This window comes from Bos indicus x Bos taurus, chromosome 2 (assembly GCF_003369695.1).
Source record: "Bos indicus x Bos taurus breed Angus x Brahman F1 hybrid chromosome 2, Bos_hybrid_MaternalHap_v2.0, whole genome shotgun sequence".
In the NCBI taxonomy this organism is placed as follows: Eukaryota; Metazoa; Chordata; class Mammalia; order Artiodactyla; family Bovidae; genus Bos; species Bos indicus x Bos taurus.
Window position 1 is genome coordinate 91119295 of NC_040077.1, and position 25874 is coordinate 91145168.

At 37.4% G+C, this 25874-nt stretch overlaps 1 protein-coding gene across 1 annotated transcript; it reads right to left on the reverse strand.

The window, feature by feature from the left end:
* Positions 1–1549: 1549 nt before the first annotated feature.
* WDR12 (WD repeat domain 12) lies at positions 1550–25842 on the reverse strand. The gene is made up of 13 exons (XM_027564813.1): positions 25363–25842; positions 21397–21491; positions 18805–18899; positions 17852–17958; positions 16836–16951; positions 16121–16275; positions 14797–14842; positions 12496–12581; positions 4852–4992; positions 4526–4631; positions 4222–4354; positions 3421–3493; positions 1550–2629 (listed from the first exon to the last, which is right to left on the reverse strand). The coding sequence occupies exons 1-13, from the start codon at positions 25401–25403 to the stop codon at positions 2552–2554; spliced, it is 1272 nt and encodes a 423-aa protein (XP_027420614.1). The 5' UTR covers positions 25404–25842; the 3' UTR covers positions 1550–2551.
* Positions 25843–25874: the final 32 nt, after the last annotated feature.

Consider the following 25874-nt stretch of genomic DNA (forward strand, 5'->3'; position numbering starts at 1 on the left):
AAGGTAGTCTCCGTATCTTATACATTTTCCCCCCTTCCCTCCACCCCAGCAGAGACCCTGGTACATGGTAGAAGTGAAGTAAAGTCGCTCAGTCATGATGAAGGGTCGGACGACTCTTCGCGACCCCATGGACTGTAGCTTACAAGGCTCCTCTGTCCATGGAATTTTCCAGGCAAGAGTACTGGAGTGGGTTGCCATTTCCTTCTCCAGGCGATCTTCCCGACTTAGGGATTGAACCTGGGTCTCCCGCATTGCGGGCAGACACTTTACCATCTGAGCTACCAGGGAAGCCATGGTAGAAGGTCAGCCTTATTCCTTGGACTGACTTCTTCAACATTTAGTGTATATTTTGAGCCTAACTTTAAAATTAGGAAGTTTGTTGCCAAATAGAAAAGAAATTTCTTAACATTTTGATGAGGTAGAAATAAGGATTAACGTGTTTATGAACAGCATTACTATGGCAAGACAGCATAGATAACCCTGTACTGGTCTGCAGGTCCTGAACACTGCACTGTCTGGTTCCCAAATTCCAGCTGTAAAAAAGCAGCTCCAATCATTTCTCCAAGCAAATCTTAGGAGCAAACAAGTCCACGTAAGGCCTCTGTCTCTGGTGTAACTAAAATGGAGGAAAATGGACTATTGAAAGGGACCCGCTACTTTTTTAGACAAGACAAATGATGGGAGGTAGGAAAGCACTATGTTTTAAAAGGACTTAAGTCTTCTAGGTTTCTGTTGGCCTCTCATGCTCTTCCTGTTTGGAGAGTAAGGTCTAACCACTTGAGTTACATAAGAGGTTTGGTAAAGATCAATCAGTCTTTCTCTAAGAGACTTGGCCACTGATACTACATCCACCGCAAAGGAGAATACCTAAACCATGAATGTATCCTGCACTGGCACCATCATTAAGAATAGGCTTGGAAACAGGACTTGTTGCCACTTCCTTCTTTGTCCTTCATCTAGTAAATAGGCCTCTTTGTGTCTGTGTTAGTTGCTCACTCAGTGTCCCACTCTTGGCGACCCCATGGAGTCCATCAGGCTTAACTGTCCATGGGATTCTCCAGGCAAACATACTGGAGTGGGTTGCCATTCCCTCCTCCAGGGGATCTTCCCAACCCAGGCATCGAAGCCAGGCTTCCTGCATTGCAGATAGATTCTTTACTGTCTGAGCCACCAGGGAAGCCCTTTACCTTTACTTTAACCACCTAGGTTATGCATACTACGTGTGAGCAGAACAGATTGGGTGAATTAAGAAAAATATTTTCTGTAACTCTGTTCTTAAGGTTCATTCAGAACCATCCAGAACACGAATATAAATTCATCGTTGTCCTTTGAAACACAGGGTCAAGAGGGAGTGCAGGTCCCTAAGGAGTGTGGAACAAAACCACTTTAACAGTACTGGACTGCCTCTGAACTTGTAGAGGACTAATCATTCACATGGTTTAATCCACTGTCAGTCTGGCTCTCAGTTGCAGCCAGGTTACTCTGGTTGTTTCCTAGACCTCTGTAATAGGAAACCTCATATGAGAGACATAGCATTAGAGTCTAACGATGAGACCAAACTGATTTCCTGTTTATTAGAGGCAGAGGTGCTCTGCTTGAGAAATACCAATCCATTAAAGTCACATTTTAAGACATTTAAATATCTGGCATATAATAAATGGATTTAGATAAGTGCTAATGATACAAAAATTTTAGAATGTTTTTAACCTAAAGCTTACTGAAAGGTTTTGTCTGAAGAACTCTTATCTATACACAAATATAAGTATGGGAGAGAGATTCCTGGTTACCATGGAATCTGTATGCTATTTCTAAAGGATTCTGACTTGTCTTTATGTATTTTTTAAATCTTTTATTTATTATATTTTTGGCCACGTTACGCAACTTGTGGGATCTTAGTTCTCCAATCAGGGACAGAGCCCTGGCCCCCAGCATTGCAAGCATGGTGTCCTAACCACTGGATCGCTAGGGAACTGCCCTGACTTATCTTTAAAACAAAGTACTTCACTTAAAATATTTCAACAAGTTCTTAATAACTGGCAACATCTACATGTTTTAATGAATACTTACAAAGAACATTATTACAGTTACAGAATCACATTTTTACCAAACACAGATCGTATTTCTGATTTTTTCAGTTAAAATTGATTACTTTTTAGGTGCTTTTTTTTAAATGCTAACTTTAAAAAGTGAAGTTTCTCCCTCAGAAATAAAAATCTGAACAATTACTGAACTTTTAATACATACTTTTATAGGACTTCAAAAGCAAATCGTAATTCAAACCAATACCTTTAGAAAAGAAATTAAAAACTCAGTTTAATTTCAAAGGTTTTCATAAGGTAGAGAATGCAGGATATGTTTTATATTTAATAAACACAACTGTTGTATAATAAATACAAAGTAAAAAGACAGTGATAATTATCATCAAGGGTGAAACAGTATATTAACTTTAATCTAAAACACTGCTTCCTGTATCTGTATTGGTGTTAGCTGAGTATTCTCTATTGATTTTATTTATAGAAGGAATCTCTGTAGGCAAATTTATCTTTCACTTTCATGCCCCCACATGGGAAGTCGTAGGTGAATATCTGTAGGAATACAATTTATTGTCTGCTCCTCCACTCAGAAGTAACTGCATAAAGCAAGAGGGGAAAAAACAAACACAGAAGTAAATACAATTATTTCATATGATAGCTAAACCTAATTAAACTATCAGTAGATATTCTGATTACAGAAAGAATTACAGATGAGCAATTAACTTGCATTGACAGTTAATACTCAGATGGGCCAACTGCATCAAATTTCACTACTAAAGCACACACACACATACACACATATATATACACAGTATATTAAAACTTTAAAAGCGATGATTTTAATTTGGCTGAGGCATAATATGCTATCATACTTTCTATGAAGCATTTGCTAAGGAATGTAATAAAACGAATTTTGAAGGGTAATATAGTTTTACCTATTTAAGAAAATCAAGTTTGTAAAGAACAGCACATTGTTTATAGATAAGTGGGTATTACAGATTTTTCAAATAGCCCTAGGACCTATATTTAGAAAGAGTTCTTAGGCAGTAAAATAACTAAATTGTAATTCTTTAAGTACATTTTATAATATAGCCATATTATGTAATATTTTTCTAAGTAGGAAATACTTTGACACAATTAGTCTGAAGCAGCAAGTTTATGGACTTAAAAATTTTATTAAAAATACTCTTGAGGAAAAAACTGCTTCAAAATATTCAAATTCTTCTACTCCTAATAGTAAAGGATACTTTTTTCTTCTTTAAATGATGAGGTTTTATGAGTATTAACTTAGAATACAGAATTGTAAATATCAGATAACTATGTGAACACAACAAATTTATGCTAATAATGTAGTTTCCTCTCTATCAGATAACTGATAAATTCTTACCCCTGAGTCTGTCCAGTCTACACTCAGAACTTTGTCTTCATGAGCAGCCAGATCATAGAGAGGAGCCTTACAACTAAAGATGAAAATATTAACGTGTTATATGCATTTCATAGTATTAAACAAATATATGTGCATAATCACTTATACTCTTCTGAAAATTTCAGTTTGCCATCCTTGTCCCAATAACCACTTAATCTTAAAATTCTGAGTATATTCTTGACTATCTCCTCCTGTATCATTAACAGATTATGGGTTTGGTTACTGCTTCTCCATTCTACTTGTAGAAATATGTAAATAAATTATATATACATTCTCTTGGAGGCCCTTTGCATATATTATTATTATAGCCCTAACTAAAGAAAGGAATTTTTAAATTTTTATCTTTAAAAAGTATATATTTTTATTTAATTTCCTATTAACATAATTTCTAATTTGATCAGTTTCATTCATTTAGGCCACTTGCCTTCCAATTCTGTGTCATATTTATATTAAGGCTCAGGATTCTTTTTTGCTATTTTATATAACGAGGTGAGAAAGATGGATTTCATAAACTTGTGTATGTTATTTTTTGGCAAAAGATAAACTATCACAAATTCACCCAGAATGCAAAAGGTAACATACTGAGAAAATTCCTTTGATCCTGGCCTTCCTTTTTGATACCAATTATGTATCATTTCAGGGCATATGACCAAGAACATTTTTTTCACCATTCTGCTTTTGGATAGTCATTTCAGTGTTCATTTTCTTTGTATTCAACAGGCAATTGATATACATCTTTTATTAATCATAAACAGGAATTACCTTCTGGTATCCCACAGCTTAACCATGTTATCTAAAGAACCAGAAATGAGCTGCTGTTCATGGGTAGGCGACCACTTTACTGATGTTACCCAACCTGTATGTGAGGTTAGGGACAGCGACACCAAAGAACCATCTGAACAAAACAGATAACGATTATTAAATTTTAGAAAAGAGAAGTAGGCAGAACACCTCCCCCACCCCCCACATCAAATTTGTAGAAAATTATCTTTCATACACAGCTCTAGAGAGAAGAGAAATTGATGTTATTCATCCATGTTTTCCTCTGGAGATTTATATAACTCACCTTTAGTTCTGGGATCCCACAGTCTGATATGCCTATCTGTACTTCCAGATGCTAAACGTTTACAAAGTGGAGAATAGGAGATACAATTAAACACTTTATTTCCTGTCTGGGAAGGGAAAAAAAAAGGAAAGACCATGTAACCAGAGTAGGCTAAAAGTGATCATCTCTGAGAAGTTTACCACTTAAAAGCTCAAAGTTAAAATAAGTAATTTTTTTTTTTAAAAAGCTCTATCAGAGAAGCACTGAATTTAAAGCTCAAAGTTAAAATAAGTAATTTTTTTTTTTTAAAAAGCTCAATCAGAGAGCACTGAATTTGTAAGTCTTACCAAAGTTGACTTTAGACTGCCAGACTCAACATCCCATACTTTAATTGTGTGGTCCCAAGACGCACTGCAGATTTCTTCAGCATCTGACCATAGAACTGAGGAAATTGCTTCCTTGTGGCCAGAGAGGGTCACAATGGGAGTCTAGAAATGAAAAGACACCCAAAAGGGAAAGCATTTTCAGTTCAGAGTAATCAGAACAATCATAGTAGTTATTACTTCTGAAACCCATATGGCAGATATTCTGTCAGGTGCTTTAGCCCTCCTGTCCTGCCCTATTTCATCTTTATAGCGACCCTCTAAGAGACACTTCAGTTGAGAAAGATAACTTGCCCAAGGTCATGCTGCTTAAAGATGGCAGATTTGAGTTTGAACCCAAATATTACTCCAAAATTTGTAGTCTTTCCACAAGATTCTGTTACTACCCCATCTGCTCTACTTTTCATTTTCAGGAATATTGACACTAAATTTTCTCAGTTGACAAACATGTCACATGTAGAAGCTAGGAGAAAAAGCCCTGGGAGCAGAAAGATGTAGGTTTGAGTTAACGTGCTGCCATTTTCTACATGACTCTTCCAGGTTAATTAATTTCAGTAAGTTATTCTCACCACCTCATTTCTTCAGCATCCAATCTTTAAATAATGTCCCTGGTTCATTTATTAAAACTCCAAAATCTCTAACATCCCTCTCAAATTAAAATCCTCAAACTAGGTAAGGTATCTGTATTAAAGACAAGGAAAATGTAAAAGAAAGAGGGAAAGAGCTCTGAAATGAGGGATAGTCTATCTACTTTTTAAACTCTTGTTACATTTCACTTCCTTACATGTTAAGGGAATTACACCAGATTAGACATCAGCAAAGTTTTTTGATAAAGGTCCAGAAAGAAAAATTTTTTAGCCTTTCCAGGCCACATACAGTCTCTTTTGCATATTCCTCTTTGTTTTTAAAGCCTATTAAAAATGTAAAAATCCCTCAGCTCTTTATAGCACAAAAATAGGCCAGAGTGAGAGCTCCTACTGGGCTGTTATTTGCCACCTCCTGTACCAAATGATCCCTAACATCTCTTTTCCAGCTCTAAAATTTTCTTGGAAGTAGTAAAGGAACCTGATAGAGAAGTGAGGAACAGAGCAGCCTCTGTTGTGATCCAAAACAAAAGGTAACAGAGATCATCAGAGGTTCCACGATAGGAAATGACATGTAAAATAATGGGTAGACTTAAATGAATAAGCAATTACATTCCTAGGTATGGAATTGGAATTGAAAAATGAAGACTTTTCAAGAAAAATGAAAACTTAGGTTCATACAAAAAACTGCCCACAAGTGTTTCTAGCAGTTTTATTCATAACTGTCAAACCAGAAACAACCCAAATATCCTTCAACTGGTGAATGATTAAACCAACTGTTGTACAATATATCCATACAATAGAATGCTACTCAGAATTTAAAAGGAATAAACCATGATATGGGGGCTTCCCCGGTGGCTCAGACAGTAAAGAATCTGCCTGCAGTGTGGGAGACTTGGGTTTGATCCCTCAGCTGGGAAGATCTCCTGGAGGACAGCATGGCAACCTGCTCCAGTATTCTTGCCTAGAGAATCCCTATGGACAGAGTAGCCTGGCGGGCTACAGTCCATGGGGTTGCAAAGAGTTGGACACTACTGAGCGACGAGGCACAGCACAAACCATGATATACCCAATAACTTGGATGAATCTTTGTTTTTTCCCTCAAATATATTATGTGGGAAAAAAAAAAACCTTGATGCCAAAGGCTACTTACTGTGTGATCCTACTTATATGATATTCTAGAAAAATTCTAGGAATGAAGATTAGATAGTAGTTGTTAAGAGTATATAAATAGAAAAGGTTGACTACAAATGGGCAACGTGAGTTTTAGGGGATGGCAAACTGTTCCATATTTTGAATATGTATTAGTTACATACTATATGTATTTACCAAAACTCAAAAGCTATACACCAAAAAGAGTGAATTTTCTTGTTTTTGTTGTTCAGTTGCTAAGTTGTATCTGACTCTGTGAACTCACGGACTATAGCCTGACAGGCTCCTCCATCTATGGGATTTCTCAGGCAAGAATACTGAAATGGATTGCCATTTTCTTCACCAGGGGATCTTCCTGACCCAGGGACTGAACTTGTGTCTCCTGCATTGGCAGGCAGATTCTTCACCGCTGAGCCACCAAGGATGTACATTTTTTTAAAAAGAGGTAGGGAAAAAAAAAAAAAGGTAGAAAAGTCAACTTTGGCACTGTTAACTGCAAACAAACTTTAGTAGAATGAAAATGAAAGTGACTCAGTTGTGTCCAACCCTGCAACCCTGTGGCCTATACAGTCCATGGAATTCTCCAGGCCAGAATACTGGAGTAGGTAGCCTTTCCCTTCTCCAAGGGATCTTCCCAACCCAGGGACTGAGCCCAGGTCTATTATTATTATTCTACTATTTAGTAGAATAATACTGGAGAAAAGCCATTTTGAGAGAAAATGTGGAAAAAACCTTATCGTATGTTAATGTATTAATATGAAACAAATGGCCATTAAATGAACTCATTGAGAGTGTTATTTGTGTTAAGAGAAGTCAAATACTAGAAAGAAATCTAGAGAGAAGATAACTGTTTTTGAAATTTGTTTTACTTTAGTCTTCATAACCCAACTTTTCCTATTATTTCTGATTTTCACTTCAAATAGCTCTTCTACCTTTTCTCTGCATTCACAATTTGGCTAACTGTTACAAGAGTCCTAGCTTTTTGGTCTGTCTTAGCTTCTGACATGCGTTCTTCACTAAGCTTAATCATTTCCAGCTTTTGATTTAAAATGTGAGACATGAGACACTGCCTTTCCCTTCAACACCTAGAGTCCACTGTGGGGTTTTTAACTGGCCTGATTTCAATATTGTTGAATCTCAGGAATAGGGAGGCCCAAGGAGGGAGACAAATGGGGCAGCGGCTTGTCAGTGGAGCAGTCAGGACATACACATTTACTGATTAAGTTCACTGTCTTACAGAGGCATGGTTCATGGCAGCCCAAAGCCATTACAATGGTAACGTCAAAGACCACTGATCAGGACTTCCCTGGTGATGCAGTGCATAGCAATTTGCCTGCCAATGCAGAAGACATGGGTTTGATCCCTAATCCGGGAAGATTCCACATGCTGCAGAGCAGCTAAGCCCGTGCGCCACAACTACTGAGCCTGCGTGCTGCAACTACTGAAGCCTGTTCACCTACAGCCTGTACTCCACAACAGGAGAAGACCCTGCAGACACAATAAAGAGTAGCCCTCTGCTCGTCGCAACTAGAGAAAGCCTGATCAGCAACAAAGACCCAGGGTAATCATAAATAAATAAATAAAATTCTATAATAAAGATCACAGATCACAATAATAATAATAATTTAAAAGTCTGAGGATTTCTCATGTGGTCCAGTGGTTAAGGAGAGTGGAGGACAGGAAAGCCTGGCATGCTGCAGTCCATGAGGTCGCAAAGAGTCAGGTATGACTGAGTGACTGAACAACCAGTGGTTAAGATGCTGCGCTTCCAATGCAGGGGTTGCAGATTGGATCCCTGGTCGGGGAGCTAGGGTCTCACATGCTGTTTGGTGCAGCCAAAAAATAAATACATTAATTTTTTTAAAAATGTCTGAGATATTGTGAGATTTATTGATATCAAAGTGTGACACAGACACGAAGTGAATGAATGCTGTTGGAAATATACCAACAAACCTGCTTGATACATAATTGCCACAAAGCTTCAATTTATAAAAAACATATTATCTGCAAAGTGCAATAAAAATGAGGTATGCCCGTATACATGAAGTATAAAACTGCTACTGCTAAGTCACTTCAGTCGTGTCCGACTCTGTGCGACCCCATAGACGGCAGCCCACCAGGCTCCCGCATCCCTGGGATTCTCCAGGCAAAAACACGGAGTGGGTTGCCATTTCCTTCTCCAGGGCATGAAAGTGAAAAGTGAAAGTGAAGTCGCTCAGTCGTGTCCGACTCTTAGCGACCCCATGGACTGCAGCCCACCAGGCTCCTCCATCCATGGGATTTTCCAGGCAAGAGTACTGGAGTGGGATGCCATTGCCTTCTCCCAGTATAAAACTCTAAGTGATGTAAGTCAGAAGAATGATCACTTTCAGGAGGCTACTGATTTCAAGGGAGCCTAGAGAGAGTCTTCTAGGAGGTGTTGGTAATTCTTGATGTTTTGCTTTGGATAGTGATTACTTGCGTATACACAACTAAAAATTCATTGAGCTGCATACTTCACTATATGTATGCCAACTTTTAATTAATATAAAGATTTTTAAGAAGCTACCTTATGAGTAAAGAATTTTGATAATTCAAGAAGTCTTTTTCTACTCAAGATATATTCTTTAAAGGTTGATTAGGTATATGCATCAATAAATTGGCACTGGCACATTATCCAATTGATAAGGCATTTATAGTTTTAATTTGTCCTATGAGAAAAATGATAAGGAAGCTGAGTTGCGAATCATTCCACTTGCAATTCAGCAGTCTGTGTTTAAATGTATACATTGTAAATCACTACTTCCAATTGAAAACAGTAAGTGCTACTACTTATTGCAGTTTACCTGAGTTTGATGAATCATTTGTGATCATACTTTATTCCTCATTTTCAACAGCTTTATAAGCTATCTTTTTATTGGTGACTATAAGAATTAAGGTGCAAATGTGTACCTAATTCACTGCATATCAATTAAAGCTGTGAGATAATGAAAGAAAAAAATTTGATTTCCTACATCTGACTCAGTATTGTTCCTCTCATTAAGTATATTAATTCAGGTCAGATCATAATAAATATCCTTCTAAAGGAACAGAGCAAATATGAATGAACTTTCTGAGTGTAATTTAATTGGCTATACTAGTGAAATGATAGAATAAAAACTTCAGAACTCTTGATTTCTAGTGATTTAGGAGATGTACTAGAATTACATCTTCGATGTATGAAATGTTAATATTATTACTACTTTTTAAATTGAAGTATAGTTGATTTACAATGTTTGTTAGTTTCTGGTATATAACAAAGTGATTCAGTTACATATTCTTTTTCGGATTCTTTTCCATTATAGTTTATTACAAGATATTGAATATAGTTTCCTGTCCTATACAGTTAAGACCTTGTTGTTATATATAGTAGTCGGTATTGGCTAATCCTAAACTCCTAACGTGTCCCCCCCAGCCATCACCTTTTCCCTTTTGGTAACCATAATTTTGTTTTTTATGTCTGTGAAACATTATCATTAAACAGTTAGGTAATGAGATACTTAACTTTGTGCAAGCTCTAACAATTAAAAGATCTTACTTTAAAATTCACCATGAGATCAAATAAAATAGCTAAATAACCTACCAATCTGTAAGCCTAGCTTTTTGTTGTTGTTTAGTTGCCAAGTGGTGTCCAACTCTTTACACCCCATGGACTACAGCACGGCAGGTCTCCCTGTCCCTCACCATCTCCCGGAGCTTGCCCAAGTTCATGTCCATTGAATCGGTAATGCCATCCAGCTATCTCATTCTCTGTTGCCATCTTCTCCTTCTGCCTTCAATCTTTCCTAGCATCAGGGTTTTTTCCAATGAGTTGGCTGTTCGCATCAGGTGGCCAAAGTATTGGAAATTCGGCTTCAGCACCAGTCCTTCCAATGAGTATTCAGGGTTGATTTAAGATTGACTGGTTTGATCTCCTTGCTGTCCACAGGACTCTCAAGAGTCTTCTCTAGCACCACAGTTCGAAAGCATCAATTCTTCAACCTTCCTAATGGTTCAGCTCTCATGTTAGTATATGACTACTGGAAAGACCATAGCCTTATACAGACCCTTATCGGCAAAGTGATATCTTTGCTTTTTAACACACTGTCTACGTTTGTCATAGCTTTCCTGCCAAGAAGCAACCATCTTCTAATTTCATGGCTACAGGCACCATCTGCAGTGAGCTCAAGAAGAGAAAATCTGTCACTGCTTCCACATTTTCCCCTTCTGTTTGCCAAGAACTGATGGGACTAGATGCCATGATCTCAGTTTTTTAATACTGAGTTTTAAGCTGGCTTTTTTAGTCTCTTCCTTTACCCTCATCAAGAGGCTCTTTAGTTCCTCTTTGCTTTCTGCCATTAGAATCGTATCATCCGCATATCTGAGGTTGTTGATATTTCTCTCAGTAATCTTGATTCCAGCTTAAAACTCATCCAGCCTGGCATTTTGCACGATGTGCTCTGCATGTAAGTTAAATAAACAGGGTAACAATAAACAGTTTTGTTGTACTCCTTTCTCAATCCTGAACCAGTCATTTGTTCCATACAAGAATCTGTTACTTCTTGACCCACATACAGGTTTCTCAGGAGACAGGTAAGATGGTCTGTTCCCATCTCTTTAAGAATTTTCCACAGTTTATTGTGATCCACAGTCAGAGGCTTTAGTGTAGTTTATGAAACAGAGGTAGATATTTTTCTGGAATTCCCTTGCTTTCTCAATGATCCAGCAAATGTTGGGAATTTGATCTCTGAGGTTCCTCTGCCTTTTCTAAACCCAGCTTGAACATCTGGAAACTCTCCGTTCACGTACTGCTGAAGCCTAGCTTGAAGGATTTTGAGTATAATCTTACTAGTAGCATGGGAGATGAGTGCAATTTTACAATAGTTTGAACATTCTTTAGTATTGCCTTTCTTGGGAATTGGGATGAGGATTGACCTATTCCAGTCCTGTGGCCATTGCTGGGTTTTCCAAATTTCCTGACATACTGAGTGCAGCACTTTTATAGCATCATCTTTTAGGATTTTAAATAGCTCTGCTGGAATTCCATCACTTGCACTAGCTTTATTGGCAGTAGTGCTTCCTAAGGCCCACTTGACTTCACACTCTAGAGTAGCTGGCTCTAGGTGAGTGACCACACCATCGTGGTTATCAGGGTTATTAAGATCTTTTTTGTACAGTTCTTCTGTGTGTTCTTGTCATCTCTTCTTGATCCCTTATGCTTCTGTTAGGTCTTTACCATGCCCATCTTCGGATGAAATGTTACTTTGATATTTCCAGTTTTCTTGAAGGTATCTCTAATTGTTCCCCTTCTGTTGTTTTCCTCTATTTCTTTGCATTGTTCATTGAAAAAGGCCTTCTTGCCTCTGCTGTTCTCTGGAATTCTGCATTTAGTTGGGTGTAACTTTCCCTTTCTCCCTTGCTTTTTTGCTTCTCTTCTTTCCTCTGTTATACACAACCACTTTGCCTTCTTACATTTTTCTTTGGGATGGTTTTGTTTGCTGCCTTCTGTACAATATTACGAACTTCTGTCCACAGTTCTTCAGGCACTCTGTTTATGAGATCTGATCCCCTGAATAAAGCGATGAGGTATGCTGTGCAGGGCCACCCAAGACAGATAGGTCATACTGGAGAGTTGTGACAAAATGTGATCCACTTAAGGAGGGAATGGCAAACCACTCCTGTATACTTGCCGTGAGAATCCCATGAACAGTATAAAAAGCCTAGCTTAATGCCATTATATTCAGTGACTCAAAATGCAGCAGTTTCATAATAAAAATTTAGTAATCTACCAAAAGAAAGTCTAATTATGGTTGAAGTACCAAGACAAAAGGAAACTAAATACAGTAAAGTACCGTCAGTTCTCACAAATACTTACCCGTGTTAGTCCCAACTGCTCTGTTTTCTGTTTCTTTCTTGGTCGATTTGTGGATTCCTCCATTTCATCTTCTTCATCTGTAGGAACTGTATCATAGAGAAGTAGATATGATAAGTTTAAAATTTAAAGTAAATATTAATTACAAACAATATCAAAGGATTGTTATATTTCTGGGCATATACTTCATGTTATCTCAACTGGTTAGGAATGAATATTTTTCTTTATTTTGGTTAATGGAAAATCCTATCTAAAAAAATACATGGGTTACCAATCTTCCAAAAGGAGAAAGCAAAAAATAAAGTACACTAAAATCCTAAAATCTAACCAGTTTGGTATCTTATAAAGATTATCATTATGGACCTTCATCAGTTTACCAGATCTATGAAAAGTTGCTTACCACTTTAGTTGTAGGAGAGTTTTGACAAAAAGTGTATTTATATTATAAAGGGAATCATATGGTAAATAAACACGTTAAAAGGACATACATTCCAGCCATCTTTATTTTTCTTGACTGTTTCACTTTTATTTTTACTGCATTAAAAAAAATTAATTTTATTTATTTATTTTTGGCTATGCTGGGTCTTCATTGCTGCATGGGCTTCTCTCCAGTTGCAGCAAGCAGAGGCTACTCTCTGGTTGCAGTGCGCTGGCTCTAGGGTGTGCGGGCTTCATGAGTTGCAGCTCCTGGGGGCTCCAGAGCACAGGCTCAATAGTGTGATGCATGGGCTTAGTTGCTCTGCAGCATGGGGAATCTTCCCAGATCAGGGATCGAACCCATGTATCTCCTGCACTGGCAGGTGGATTCTTTACCACTGAGCCACCTGGGAAGACCTATTTCACTTTTCTATCAATAAATTAAAAGTGTTTCATAGATAGTTTAAAAAAAAAAAAAAAAACTTTGTTATCCACCATTTGGCTAGGTAGCAAACCCAGATAAACAAACCATAGAGTTTAATGTTTTGTAACTGTTTATAAATGTCATGTGCTTTTCCCAGAATGACTATAAGCATTTTAAGGGTAACAAGTATTCACATATATGTCATCTACCCAGCACTGTCAAAAAGTATTTCACAAGAGGAAAAATTCCTCCATAAATGTTCTGCCTCAAAACTGCTTGTTTTAATGAATTTTGGGGAAAAAAAAAACTAAAATGGGTTTATATTTCCTGCCATCTTACACATAATTATTTAAAACTGTTTAGGCTTTTCTTGATTATCTTCCACTCCCTGCCTCTACTTTGTGAACTGAATTTAGGGTGGTGATGGCACTTTAGCCTCCAAGTTGTGTCTGACTCTTGCAACACCATGGACTGTAGCCCGCCAGGCTCCTCTGTCCATGGGACTCTCTGGGCAAGGATACTAGAGTGGGTTGCCATTTCCTTCTCCAGGGAATCTTCCTGACCCAGGAATTGAACCTGGGTTTCCTTCATTGCAGGAAGATTCTTTACCAACTGAGCTATGAGGGAAATTGTACAGTAGTAATAGAGCAATTTCCTCAAAAGTTAGCAGAGGTATTCTGTTAACCTGTGCAATAAATAGTTCTGTACTGTTATTCTTTAAAACATACATGGGTTTTCCCCTTCTTTTCTTCTAGAAGTGTCTTCTTACTATTATCAAAGAACCTTCCTCTATGAGTCCCCCTTTCTCCTCTAATTGTTCCTTCTAATCTATTTTTTCAAAGTAAGAAAGTTCAGTAAAATTGTATTAAAAAAATCATTTAAACTAAGCCACCTTAACTAAGAAATTTCTCTAATACTAAAGTATCAATATGACTCAGAAGGTTAGTTATTTCCAGGTTTCTGAATAAGGGGACTCTGAGAACTAAGGCAGTTAAGTCCCACTGCACCAGACGTGTTCCTGATACTTGCAGGGATTCAGTGACACTGCCCAATAAATAAGGGAGTGGTGGGGCAGAAAGACAGAAATCACTAATTTTTCTCTCTACTATAGTACTTTGTTTTGGGCTTCCCAGGTGGCAATAGTGGTAAAGAACCCACCTGCCAATGCAGGAGATGTAAGAGACCTGGGTTTGATCCCTGAGTCAGGAAGATACCCTGCAGGAGGGCATGACAACCCACTCCAGTATTCTTGCCTGGAAAATCCCATTTGGATTCTGGCGGGCTACAGTCCATGGAGTGCAGAGTCGGACACGACTGAAGCGACTTAGCATGCATATAGTACTTTGTGACCCAAAAGCCATGATCCAATTTTTATGGCAAATATGGGCTAAAAAAGTTTTTTTTTACATGACAATTCTTAAAAAGCCACTAATAAGTGAAAGTAGAAGAAATATTTCATTTACCTGTAGACCATATCTTTAGCATCTTATCCCAGGAGCCACTGCAAAACTAAAAAAAATATATATGTGAAGGGAAAAACAGGATGAAATATAATCCATCATATTATTTGCCTTTCCCCCCCCTGCTATTTAATTTGAAACATTTACTTTGCCATGAAATCCTTCCTACTATGGCATCATCTTTCTGCTTGTCTTCCTAGTCTCTGGGAAGTTGTATCCTCCATCTCATGGCAGTTTAAAGAACTACCATTCTTACGGGGCCTGTACCCTGGTCACGGTTGCTTACATCAGGGTGGGCAACTGACTGACGCTGTGCTAATAAGTCTTTTCCTCCTTCAGAGCCTTTTTTGGGAAAACTTGTGTTCTAGACAATTGAAGTTATTTGTTTCCCAGAGACAGACAGTACAGGGTGTAAAACTTGGGAATACTGAAGGCTAGGTTTTATTGCCATGTAGGGAAACCAGTTTGAGTTGAGAAAATGAAGTCAATATGGGGAGACAAGAGAAGGAGGAGATGTGCCATATGCAAGCTTCTACTCCCCTGGTTCGAAAACGATCATTGCCCTGCTCATGATGTGATTCATCACTCCTTCCTTGGATCTTTTAAGCTAAAAAATTTCAGGATGAGTTTCTGTCTCTTATAGCCAAGAGACAGGGAACAGTTAATTCCTTAAAGTTTGACTCAACAACATGTAAACCTTCATTATGGCTCAGAATGAATACACATCAATCTTTGAATGCAGAAATGTCCTCTATTATGCTAACTGGCAAAGAACTATTGAAGAAACAGTCTTAAATCTAGAATACTTAATTGTGGTCTGGAGAATTTCCAGATGAAGAGTTTATAACCCGTCTTAAATAAAAACTGTGTTGCCCTCATGGTTTGTTTTAACTTTTACCATTCTGTCATGATACAGAGTAGATTGGCAATAATTGTAAAACAACCTCGATTAACACCAACTTTAGCGTATGCCAAGTCTTAGGTGATCCGCTAGACATTTTCATCTGATGACAGCACTATCAGTAGTTGAAGGACTGAAAACGGCAATCACTGTGATTTAAGACGGTTACACAAAGAAATTACTTGTTTACCTGAGTTCTTAAAATTTCTGCAGTTTATGTAAAATTCCAAACCAAAGATACCTAGAGTGAGGGAATGACTCTTGATATGTCTTATTATATGAGTATTTACTTCTGGTTTGAAATCATATTCTTCAGCTGTTATAAAAGTAGGCCAATCACAGTGACTTTATGTAGAAAAGAACTTACTCGCACAAGAATCTCAAATTCTAACTGCACACAGTACTACTAACACAGTAACTACTTACTTTGGTTCCTGTGCTGTCCACAGCGATGGAGTCCACACTGCCAGCATGGCCCCTGCAGCAGTGCAGAGCTTTCACCTTGTTCCTTTCTACATTCCACTCCCATAAGAGAATAGTCTGATCCATAGAGGCACTCAGTAGCAGGCAAGACAAACTGTCTTAAGAAAGGAGAACACAAGAAACAAATTAGTACAAAAATTTTACAGTGTTCTGAAACTAAAGAAATAAGTTTTTTGTGGTTGTTGAGAAAGATGTTAAAAAGGCAAAAGACCTCATGTAGCCACCTTTGAAAAAAAGCTAGCTTATGGTAAAAGGGGAAGATTCTACTATAGGGACTTCCTTGCTGGTCCAGTGTGTTAAAACCCTGCAGCTCCACTGCAGGGGGTGCAGGTTTGATCCCTGGTCAGGGAACTAAGATCCTGCATGCCATGTGGTGCAGGCAAAAAAAAAAAAAAAAAACCCTATAAAAAAGATGCGCATTTAACACACTATTAACTTGACAATGTATATTACAAGACATAATTTTAGGATTCACTCCTACTGACTCATGGATTTTTAAAAAATATGTCTTTTCTTCAACACTGGGTATTTTAGAGTCCCCATAATAACTAAGGCATGAGACATTTCCTATCTTGTCCCAATTCTGCCCAAGCATTGAAAATGGCTTGTTTCCAATCCCTATCTAGGATTCCTTTCAGTTTAAGCAAAGAGTCCTAACCTTTTTTCACCCAGGCCACATCTTTTACAACATCTGTATGTCCCACAATTGTCATTATTGATTTCCCTTCCAAGGACCAGATCCGAGAAGTCTTATCATAAGAACCAGTCAAGATCCTATGAAGAGAAAAAAAAAAAGTCCTATGAAATACAAAAAGCACCTTTTTCAAACCCTGAAATCAATTTTATTTCTAGAGCAATGATAAAGCAAACCTTGAAGATTATATTTTCTAACCTTTAATATAAAGATTAAGACTTCAAAATACACTAGAATAAATCAGAAGATGTTACATTTGGCTTTTACTCACCTCCTAAAAATAAAAATATAATCAACAAGCCATAAATATCATTTTTACTATTGTTGTTAAATACTACCGCTCCCAGGGAAGCTAAGCAAATTGTTTGAAAAGCCTAATAGTCCTTTGTGTTTAACCAGTGAAAACCATTAAATAGAAAACCAGTAGAACCATTTAAAATAAAAAGTAAAATCAATAAAAACATTACTATGTAATAACTCTGGGGAGACATTCATTGAATGCAGACTCCTACTACAATCCATTCTTGATGTGTTTTTCTACAAGTAAGGCCAGTAGGGTTTTGCTCTAAACCATTCACACCTTCTGATTCCAATCTGCTCTTTTCAGCCCTAAAATAGCATGACCTGCATCTTCAGGGTAGTAAGTTAGGAGATCTGTGGCTAGAAAAGGTTTTTTTCCCCTCTATGAAACAAGTTATAGTCTTAGTCTTAAAAGCAACATAATCAAATAAATGCCTAAGAGAAACAACCTATTTGGAAGATAAATGTCATTATGACATCTTGAGACAGGAAAGAAAACCTATTAATAGGTATGTTTCTTCTTGACTATACTAAATTTAAAGGTCTTTGGCATGGTGACGAGATGTGTGTGTGTGTGTGTGTGTGTATACATATATGTAAATTACTTTCACAAAGAACAGGCAATCAGAGAAAAATATTCACATATTACATTTAAAACAAGAACATTCATCTGGCAATACCATTCCTCTGTCCCTTCGATCGCACTGATCCAGTCATCATGGAACATGCACTGTTCTGGCTGAGGGGCAGTGTACTTCTCCACGTACTCTAGTTCCACAACTTCTTCCTAGTTACAGAGAAAAAGCAGAAATCCATCAGGTGGTGCAGTTTTTAAATAGTACATTATGAAAATAAAAGAGCCCCAGTTTATCTCCTTCATAATTCCTCTTCAAAATCAAAAAATTTTGGAGCCATATAGAAAGTGAAAAACTTTATTTGACCTAACAGTATGCTAACAGTAATATTAAGAAATATTAATGATCTTGGAAACTTATGCTTAAAGTGGAAAAAAAGAATATAAGAAACTATAAAATCATAAAAACATACAATTTAATGGATACAGAACTTCTCTTTAAGATGATGAAAAAATTCTAGGAATGGACAATGGTGATGGTTGCATAGCACTGGGAATGTACTTAATTGTACACTTAAAAATGGTTAAAAGAGAAATTTTATGTATATGTTACTACAGTTTCAAAAATTGCCCCCTTAATTATAAAAGCAATTATAAATTATATTTTAAATTATAAAAGCAATAATAAGGTAAGTTTGACAATTAGAGGAAGAGAGCAATCACTAAAAACCACATAAACCCCACCCACAAGCTTATATATATGTACAATCGTTTTATACACCTTTACTAGTAGAAAACATATTTGCTTGATGTTTCTTGATAACTTCACAAACATGAAGTTATCTTTCCATATTCATTTATCTGCATTCTTTGAATAATTTTCTTCTCTTAGAAGAAAAGAGGGGATTTAAAAATTGAACATATAGAAACCAAGGTTCAAATTTTTAGGGAAAAATAATCAAAAGGCTCTTGGTTGCTGTAGATTCAGGTTAATGGAGTTTTCCTACATTATCTGGTAATACCTTCAGTAAAATAGAGCAGGTAAACATTTGAACTTACTGATGAGATGTTTTCCAGTTCCATGTGTTTGAACAAGGGCATTCGTAGAAACTGGCCCTTGATGAGGAAATCAAATTCCACATGTTTGTGGAACTCTACAGAAAATATGTAATAAAAGTATCAGTATTAGGACCTGAAGTGGTATTGGCAGACATGAGAGACCCCAAAACAAACAGGTACCTATTATCCCAGTGTGGCCTCCAAGTTTCCTAGACTGTCCCCATGGCACAACAGGACCACATATTCCAGTATATTACGTGATTTTAAAGAACAGAAATACTTTGTTGGTATTAATATTTTCACTGCGGATAGTGTAACCATTTTGAGTAACGAAAAACTTAGTATTTTATGAAAAATCCCAAAATACACAAAAGCAGAAATAGCATAATGAATCCTCATTTGCATCTTTTGCCAACTCATGGACAATCACCTATATTCCTCCCCCTCCTCTTCCTGCTGGTTTATTTAAAACCCAAACTCAGAAATGATATAATTTCATCTGTAAATGCTTCACGATGTATCTCTAAAATATAAAGACTTTTAAAAAGTCACAGTATTAAAAATTTTAAATTATTTCTCTTAATATCATAAAGCCAGACAATGTTCTCATTTCCTTGTTTTGTAAGTGTCTTTTTACAGTGAGTTTTTTTAGAATTGGCATCCAAAGTCCTCACATTATATCTGATTAATATCTTTAACAGTTCTCCATCCTTCTTTTCCTCTGCCTTTTATTTAGTGAAGAAACTGGGTCTAATACTAACATTCTGGCTTTGGTTGTTTATATCTCCAAGGTATCCCTTAACATGTTCCTCTACCATGTACATACAACCTGTACATTGCTGCTGCTGCTGTTGTTAAGTCGCTTCAGTTGTGTCCAACTCTGTGTGACCCCATAGACGGCAGCCCGCTAGGCTGCCCCGTCCCTGGGATTCTCCAGGCAAGAACACTGGAGTGGGTTGCCATTTCCTTGTCCAACGCGTGAAAGTGAAAAGCGAAAGTGAAGTCGCTCAGTTGGGTCTGACTCTTAGCGACCCCATGCAGCCTACCAGGCTCTTCCGCCCATGGGATTTTCCAGCCAAGAGTACTGGAGTGGGGTGCCATTGCCTTAGGCAGACCTAAATGCCTGATTAGACTTTGGGTTTACTTTTGGCAAAATATTTACACACAGTATTGTATCACATTAGGAAGCACCTGGGGGCTTCCCAGGTGGGGCAAGTAGTAAAGAACCTGCCTACCAACGTAGGAGACATAAGAGACATGGGTTTGATCCCGGGGTTAGGAGGAACCCTTGGAGGAGGGCATGGCAACCCACTCCAGCATTCTTGTCTGGAGAATCCCATGGACAAAGGAGTCTGGCAGTCTAAGTCCACAGGGTCACAAAGAGTTAGACACGACTGAAGTGTCTTTGCACACATGCATGAAGCACGCTACCTCACTGTGACTCTTTTTACGATATTAAATTATCTCTGAGTTCAGAGGATGTCAGTCTGTTCACATCCATCACAATGTTCTTTGTTAGCCTTTTACCTAATAAATGGCTTTAGTTGCTACTGATGATCAATTCTTAAATCCATCACTTCATTTAGAGTTACGAAATGCTAAAAATTCTTCCTTCTATCTGATTTATTAACTATACTCTTTTTAAAAGAATTCCCTGTCTCTCTGTCTTGTTACTTTTTAAAAATCTGCATCACAGAATTAAGAGAACGAACTTATGCTTACTGGCGGGAAGGGATAGTTAGGGACTTTGGGATGGACATGTACATACTGCTATGTTTAAAATGGATAACCAACAAGGAAATGCTGCACAGCACATGGAACTCTGCTCAGTGTTACCTGGCAGTCTGGATAGGAGGGGAGTTTGTGGGAGAATGGATACATGTATATGTGCAGCTGAGTCTCTTCACGGTTCCCCACAACTATCACAACATTGTTAACTGGCTACACCCTACTACAAAATAAAGTTTTTTTAAAAAAAATCTGAATCATTTGCATCTTCAACTCAAAAGCAATGACTCAGTTATTTGATTTATACAAAAAGATAAATGAATATTCATCTACAATTTAGAAAACTATGCAAATATTTGCTTGCATGCTCAGTTGTGTCCAACTTTTACTTGGGTAACAACAACCATGTACTAGTATTGCAAAGTCTCTATTGCGAGAAAATAATTCTTATTCTAGTTCGAAAGAGTTTTTCAGCAAGTAGGATATATGACATATTTGAAATGTAGAAAACTAACGATGCATCAGAATCTCTATATCCATGATGAAAACGATAGGAAATGCTATACCAATATTCTGTATCAAGAACTTTTACCCTAAAAATCTTTATTCCTAAATCTCAACCATCTTCTCTCCATATTGCCTTAAAAGCAGATTAAACTAAATTTTTTCCCTAAAAACTTATTTCAAAGCATTTTTCAAAGTTATCATGTAGGAGGGAAATTATATGTTATAATTTATAAATTTTACCATTATAAAATGCATGCAGTATTATAGAATAATGCCCCCAAAGGGCTATAAATAACAATGTGATGTACTTTAGTTAGTTATTTTGCCCTCTCCTAACTTTTCATGGTATATACCTACCATTTTTGGCCTCCAGCAATTTATTGATGAGGTTACTAAGGTCAGCAATTTCAGAGGCTGCAGGTATGGAGAAGGGAACATCATCTACTGCATATCTACAAAAAGGAAATGATACATCAAATCAAGTCTACAAATATTTTAACAAATGTGCATTTATTCATTCAACAAACATTTACTGGGTATCTAATACATGCCAGACATTTTGCTACATGGGGTTAGCAAAAAATGAATTAACCTGTGGTCTCTGTACTTGAAAAGGGTTTATGTCTGGTAAATAAATACAAGGAAACTGTGTAAGAACAATGTCATAAGTAATACATAAAATGAGAGAACAAGGAAGCAGTAAGGTATTTCAACCAGAGAAAAGGAGGATGAGAGAGCAGACTCTGAAAGGATGTATAAAAAAAAAACACTCTTACACTACACATAGAAAAGTGAGTTTTCCCTGGGTGACATGGGAGAAGACAGAAAGAAGGGGTGCAAAAAAGCAGCATACACAAATAAAAAAGCTAAGTTATTAAACTGCCCAACCAACCTATTCCAAAGTGTTATTTTACTCTAGACAGTGACCAAGGATAAGGCTAAAGAGATGTGCATGGAGTGGCTTGGATGCTGTGTGCAGTACTTTTGACTTCTTTCCTTAGGCAATGAGGAACCACTGTCTAAATCAAATAACATCATCAAAATTTTGTTTAGTTAGATCTCTCTTGGGCAGCATTGCAGTGACTAGATTAGAGGCACCAACAGGAGGCAGACCAGAAACTCTTGTACGAGAGAATGGGAGAAAATTCTTGCAAATGATATATCTGACAAGGAACATGCATCTGGAACATATAAAGAACATTTATAACTCAAAAATAAAGACAACCCTATTTTTAAAATGGGCAAAGGATCAAAATAGGTATTTCTCCAGAGAAGACATACAAATGACCAACAGGCACATGAAAAGTTGTTGAGCACTGTTAGTCATCAAGGAAATGCAAATCAAACCACAAGGAGTTATCGCTTCATACCCACCAGGATGTTTACAATAAGAAAGACAGATTTTAAGTGTTGGTGAGTAAATGGAGAAACACTTATTTATTGCTGGCAGGAATGTAAAATGGTACAATTGCTTTGGAAAAATCTGGCAATTCCTCAAAAAGTTAAACATGGAATTATCACTTGACTCAGCAACTCCATTCCTAAGTACATACCCAAGAGAAATAAACACATATGTTCACACAAAAACTTGTGCACAAATGGTTCACATTACCTCTATTCTTAATAGCCCCAAAGGTGGAAACAACATAGAAGTCCATCAACTGAACAATGAAAACAAAATGTGGTATACCCGTACAATAGAGTATTATTCAGCAGTAAAAAGGAATGAAGCACAACATGGACAAGCCTTGCAAAACACCATACTAAGTGAAAGAAGCCAGTGACAAAGGACCACATGTTATATCATTCCATTTATAGGAAATGTTAGAGACAAAAACTGAATAAGTGACTGCCCTGGGCTGGTGGTATTTGGAAAATTTTGGAAGGGTGGGGGAAAAGGGTAACAGCAAAAGAGTCATGAAAAATGTTCTAAAATTTTCTGTGGTGATGGTTGCACAATTCTACAAAAATACTCAAAATTAGTGAATTGAACACTTCAAATGTGTGACATCTACTATACGTGAATTACATCTTAATTGTTGTTACAAAATCCAAAACCAAAAAAGTCTCCATAACGTCTGAATTACGGTTTTATATGTGCAGAATGTAAAAGAGGTTTAGGTAGAACTTACAGGGCTCATCATGTCAAAAAAAGTAAGGACTTATTTAGGTTCTCCAAAAGGTAACAAAATCTAGAAATTCAAAGTTTTGGTTACTGTTTTGGTCAGTAAGATAGGGGTGGTGGGGGAAGAGAAGCATAATTCACATACTTATATATGAACATACATGCATATGTAAATTATATGCATCAGTTCAGTTCAGTTCGGTCGCTGAGTCGTGTCCGACTCTTTGTGACCTCATGGACTGCAGCACACCAGGCCTCCCTATCGATCACTAATTCTGGGAGTTTACTCAAACTCATGTCCATCCCGTCGATGATGTCATCCAACCATCTCATCCTCTGTCGTCCCCTTCTCCTCCTGCCTTCAATCTTTCCCAGCATCAGAGTCTTCAAACTCCAAACGACTGGAGTTTCAGCTTCAGCATCAGTCCTTCCAATGAATATTCAGGACTGATTTCCTTTAGGATGGACTGGTTGGATCTCCTTGCAGTCCAAGGGACTCTCAAGAGTTTTCTCCAACGCCACAGTTCAAAAGCATCAATTCTTCGGTGCTCAGCTTTCTTTATAGTCCAACTCTCACATCCATACACGACTACCATATGGGAAAACCATAGGCTTGACTAGACGGACATTTGTTGGCAAAATAATGTCTCTGCTTTTTAATACGCTGTCTAGGTTGGTCATAACTTTTCTTCCAAGGAGTAAGTGTCTTTTAATTTCATGGCTGCAGTCACTATCTGCAGTGATTTTGGAGCCCAAAAAAATAAAGTCTGCCATTGTTTCCACTGTTTCCCCTTCTATTTGCCATGAAGTGATGGCAAATCTTAGAAAACTAAGAGCATGGCATCCGGTCCTATCACTTCATGGCAAATTATATGCATATACATGAATAAATCTACTTTCCCTCTTCGTTTTACTGATCAGAACATATTATTATATAATAATAATATGGGAGAAGAAAGAAGTTTAATTTCTAGATTTTGTTAACTTTTGGGAAAATCTAAATATATAAACAAACACATATACACACATTTGGCATTTATCCATTTATCACAGCCATTTAAATAGAGTTGCAGTTGCTCTAGTATTTCTTAAAATTTTGTGTGAATCAACAATAATCTCCATAAACCTTTTAATTAGAAAAAATACAGCAGTCATGCTATTGCATCACCATTTTCCTTTAGAACTATTTAGACTCAGTATATATACTCATATACAATTCATATACGCTGTATGCAACAGTAAAGAGGTGTAAGTATGATTTACCAGGTCAATTCATAAAACTAAAAACAAGAATAAAAAATGTAATCTTAATTGATGTGGGAGTTTTTTTGTTTTTAGCTGACATTAACTTGTTAATACAGCTTATATTTATTATTTATCATCAGTACCAGAAAAACTAGACAAACATTTGTTGACTCAATCAATCCAATTAGCATAACTGCAGTCTCTACCATCAGGAGACTTAAAATATAGTTGAAGAGACTAGGCAAACAAAAAGAAACATTAATAGTGTAATATATGCCACAAAGCAGAATATAATTAGGTTTCAACGACTGCTATGTATCTGGGGACCATTTGTAAAATTGGTAAAATGTTCATATACATATACGTATACACATATGGGTGTGTATATATGTATACACACACATATATAACATGTATACGTATATGTGTAGATATATGTATATAAATACCCAAAATTATAACTGAATTGACTTCACACTTTTAGCAAAAATCAGTTCTACCAACTCCCTATTGGGAGCTCCACCTTCTAGCCTGGTTTGGAAAAACATCATCTATCACCTACTTAAGAAGATGAAGTTCATGTTTTCAGAAAACACCACTAGCCGCCAGACTCTAACGATTTGGTCCGTTGTTCACTGCTCAGTTGCATAATACACTTAAATCAGGCAGCAAACCTGAAACCCTCAGGTCTCTCTACCCTTACAATTCAAATTATGTACAGCCTGAGAAGCTAGGCAGGAACGATGGGTGATTCTTGTGAAGTCCTCGGAGGCACCGCAGAAAACGCGCTGAAGTGACGAATCCAGTCAAAAAGGGAACAGGTAAATTGACGGCAAAGACAACCAGGGATGCACAAGGTCACATGGAAGAGGTCCTACGAACGAATTCCGGGGGCCCGGGGCGGGGGAGGGGAGGGAGTGAGGAAGGGCGAGAAAGGGAGTACGCTCACTTACTTCTTGTTGTCAGTGAAGAAGCGTGTCTGGAGCTGAGCCATGGCGTATCTAGAGAAACGTATGAGTAACAGTCACACAATCTGCACTCTGGTCTTTCAGGACTACAAAAACAAGGATCTCAAAATGAGGCTGCACGTGTCAGAGAAAAGATGCAGTCGATCCCAGGGCTTCCGCTTTCTTTGCCTGGGCCTCAGCCCAAAGGCACCACGAGGCTGCCCTTCCTCAAGATCCAGCCCATAAACATCAACTACCTATTCCTAGAGTAGGAGTCGTCGATTAGTGAGGCATAGTTTTAAAGGCGTCGCGTCTCTTCAATTTTTTTTTTTGTATTTTTAAAAATATATATATTTAAGCTTGCGATCGATTATGGAGATAGAAAGAGGCCCGTTTCCAACCGACTTCTCTCCGTTTGAAATGTTAGCAGGCTATCCTTAGTCGCGATAATCCAAACACAGCTCCTAGATACTACAACTCCCAGAAAGCAGCGCTCCTCAGATAATGTAGCCACTGGG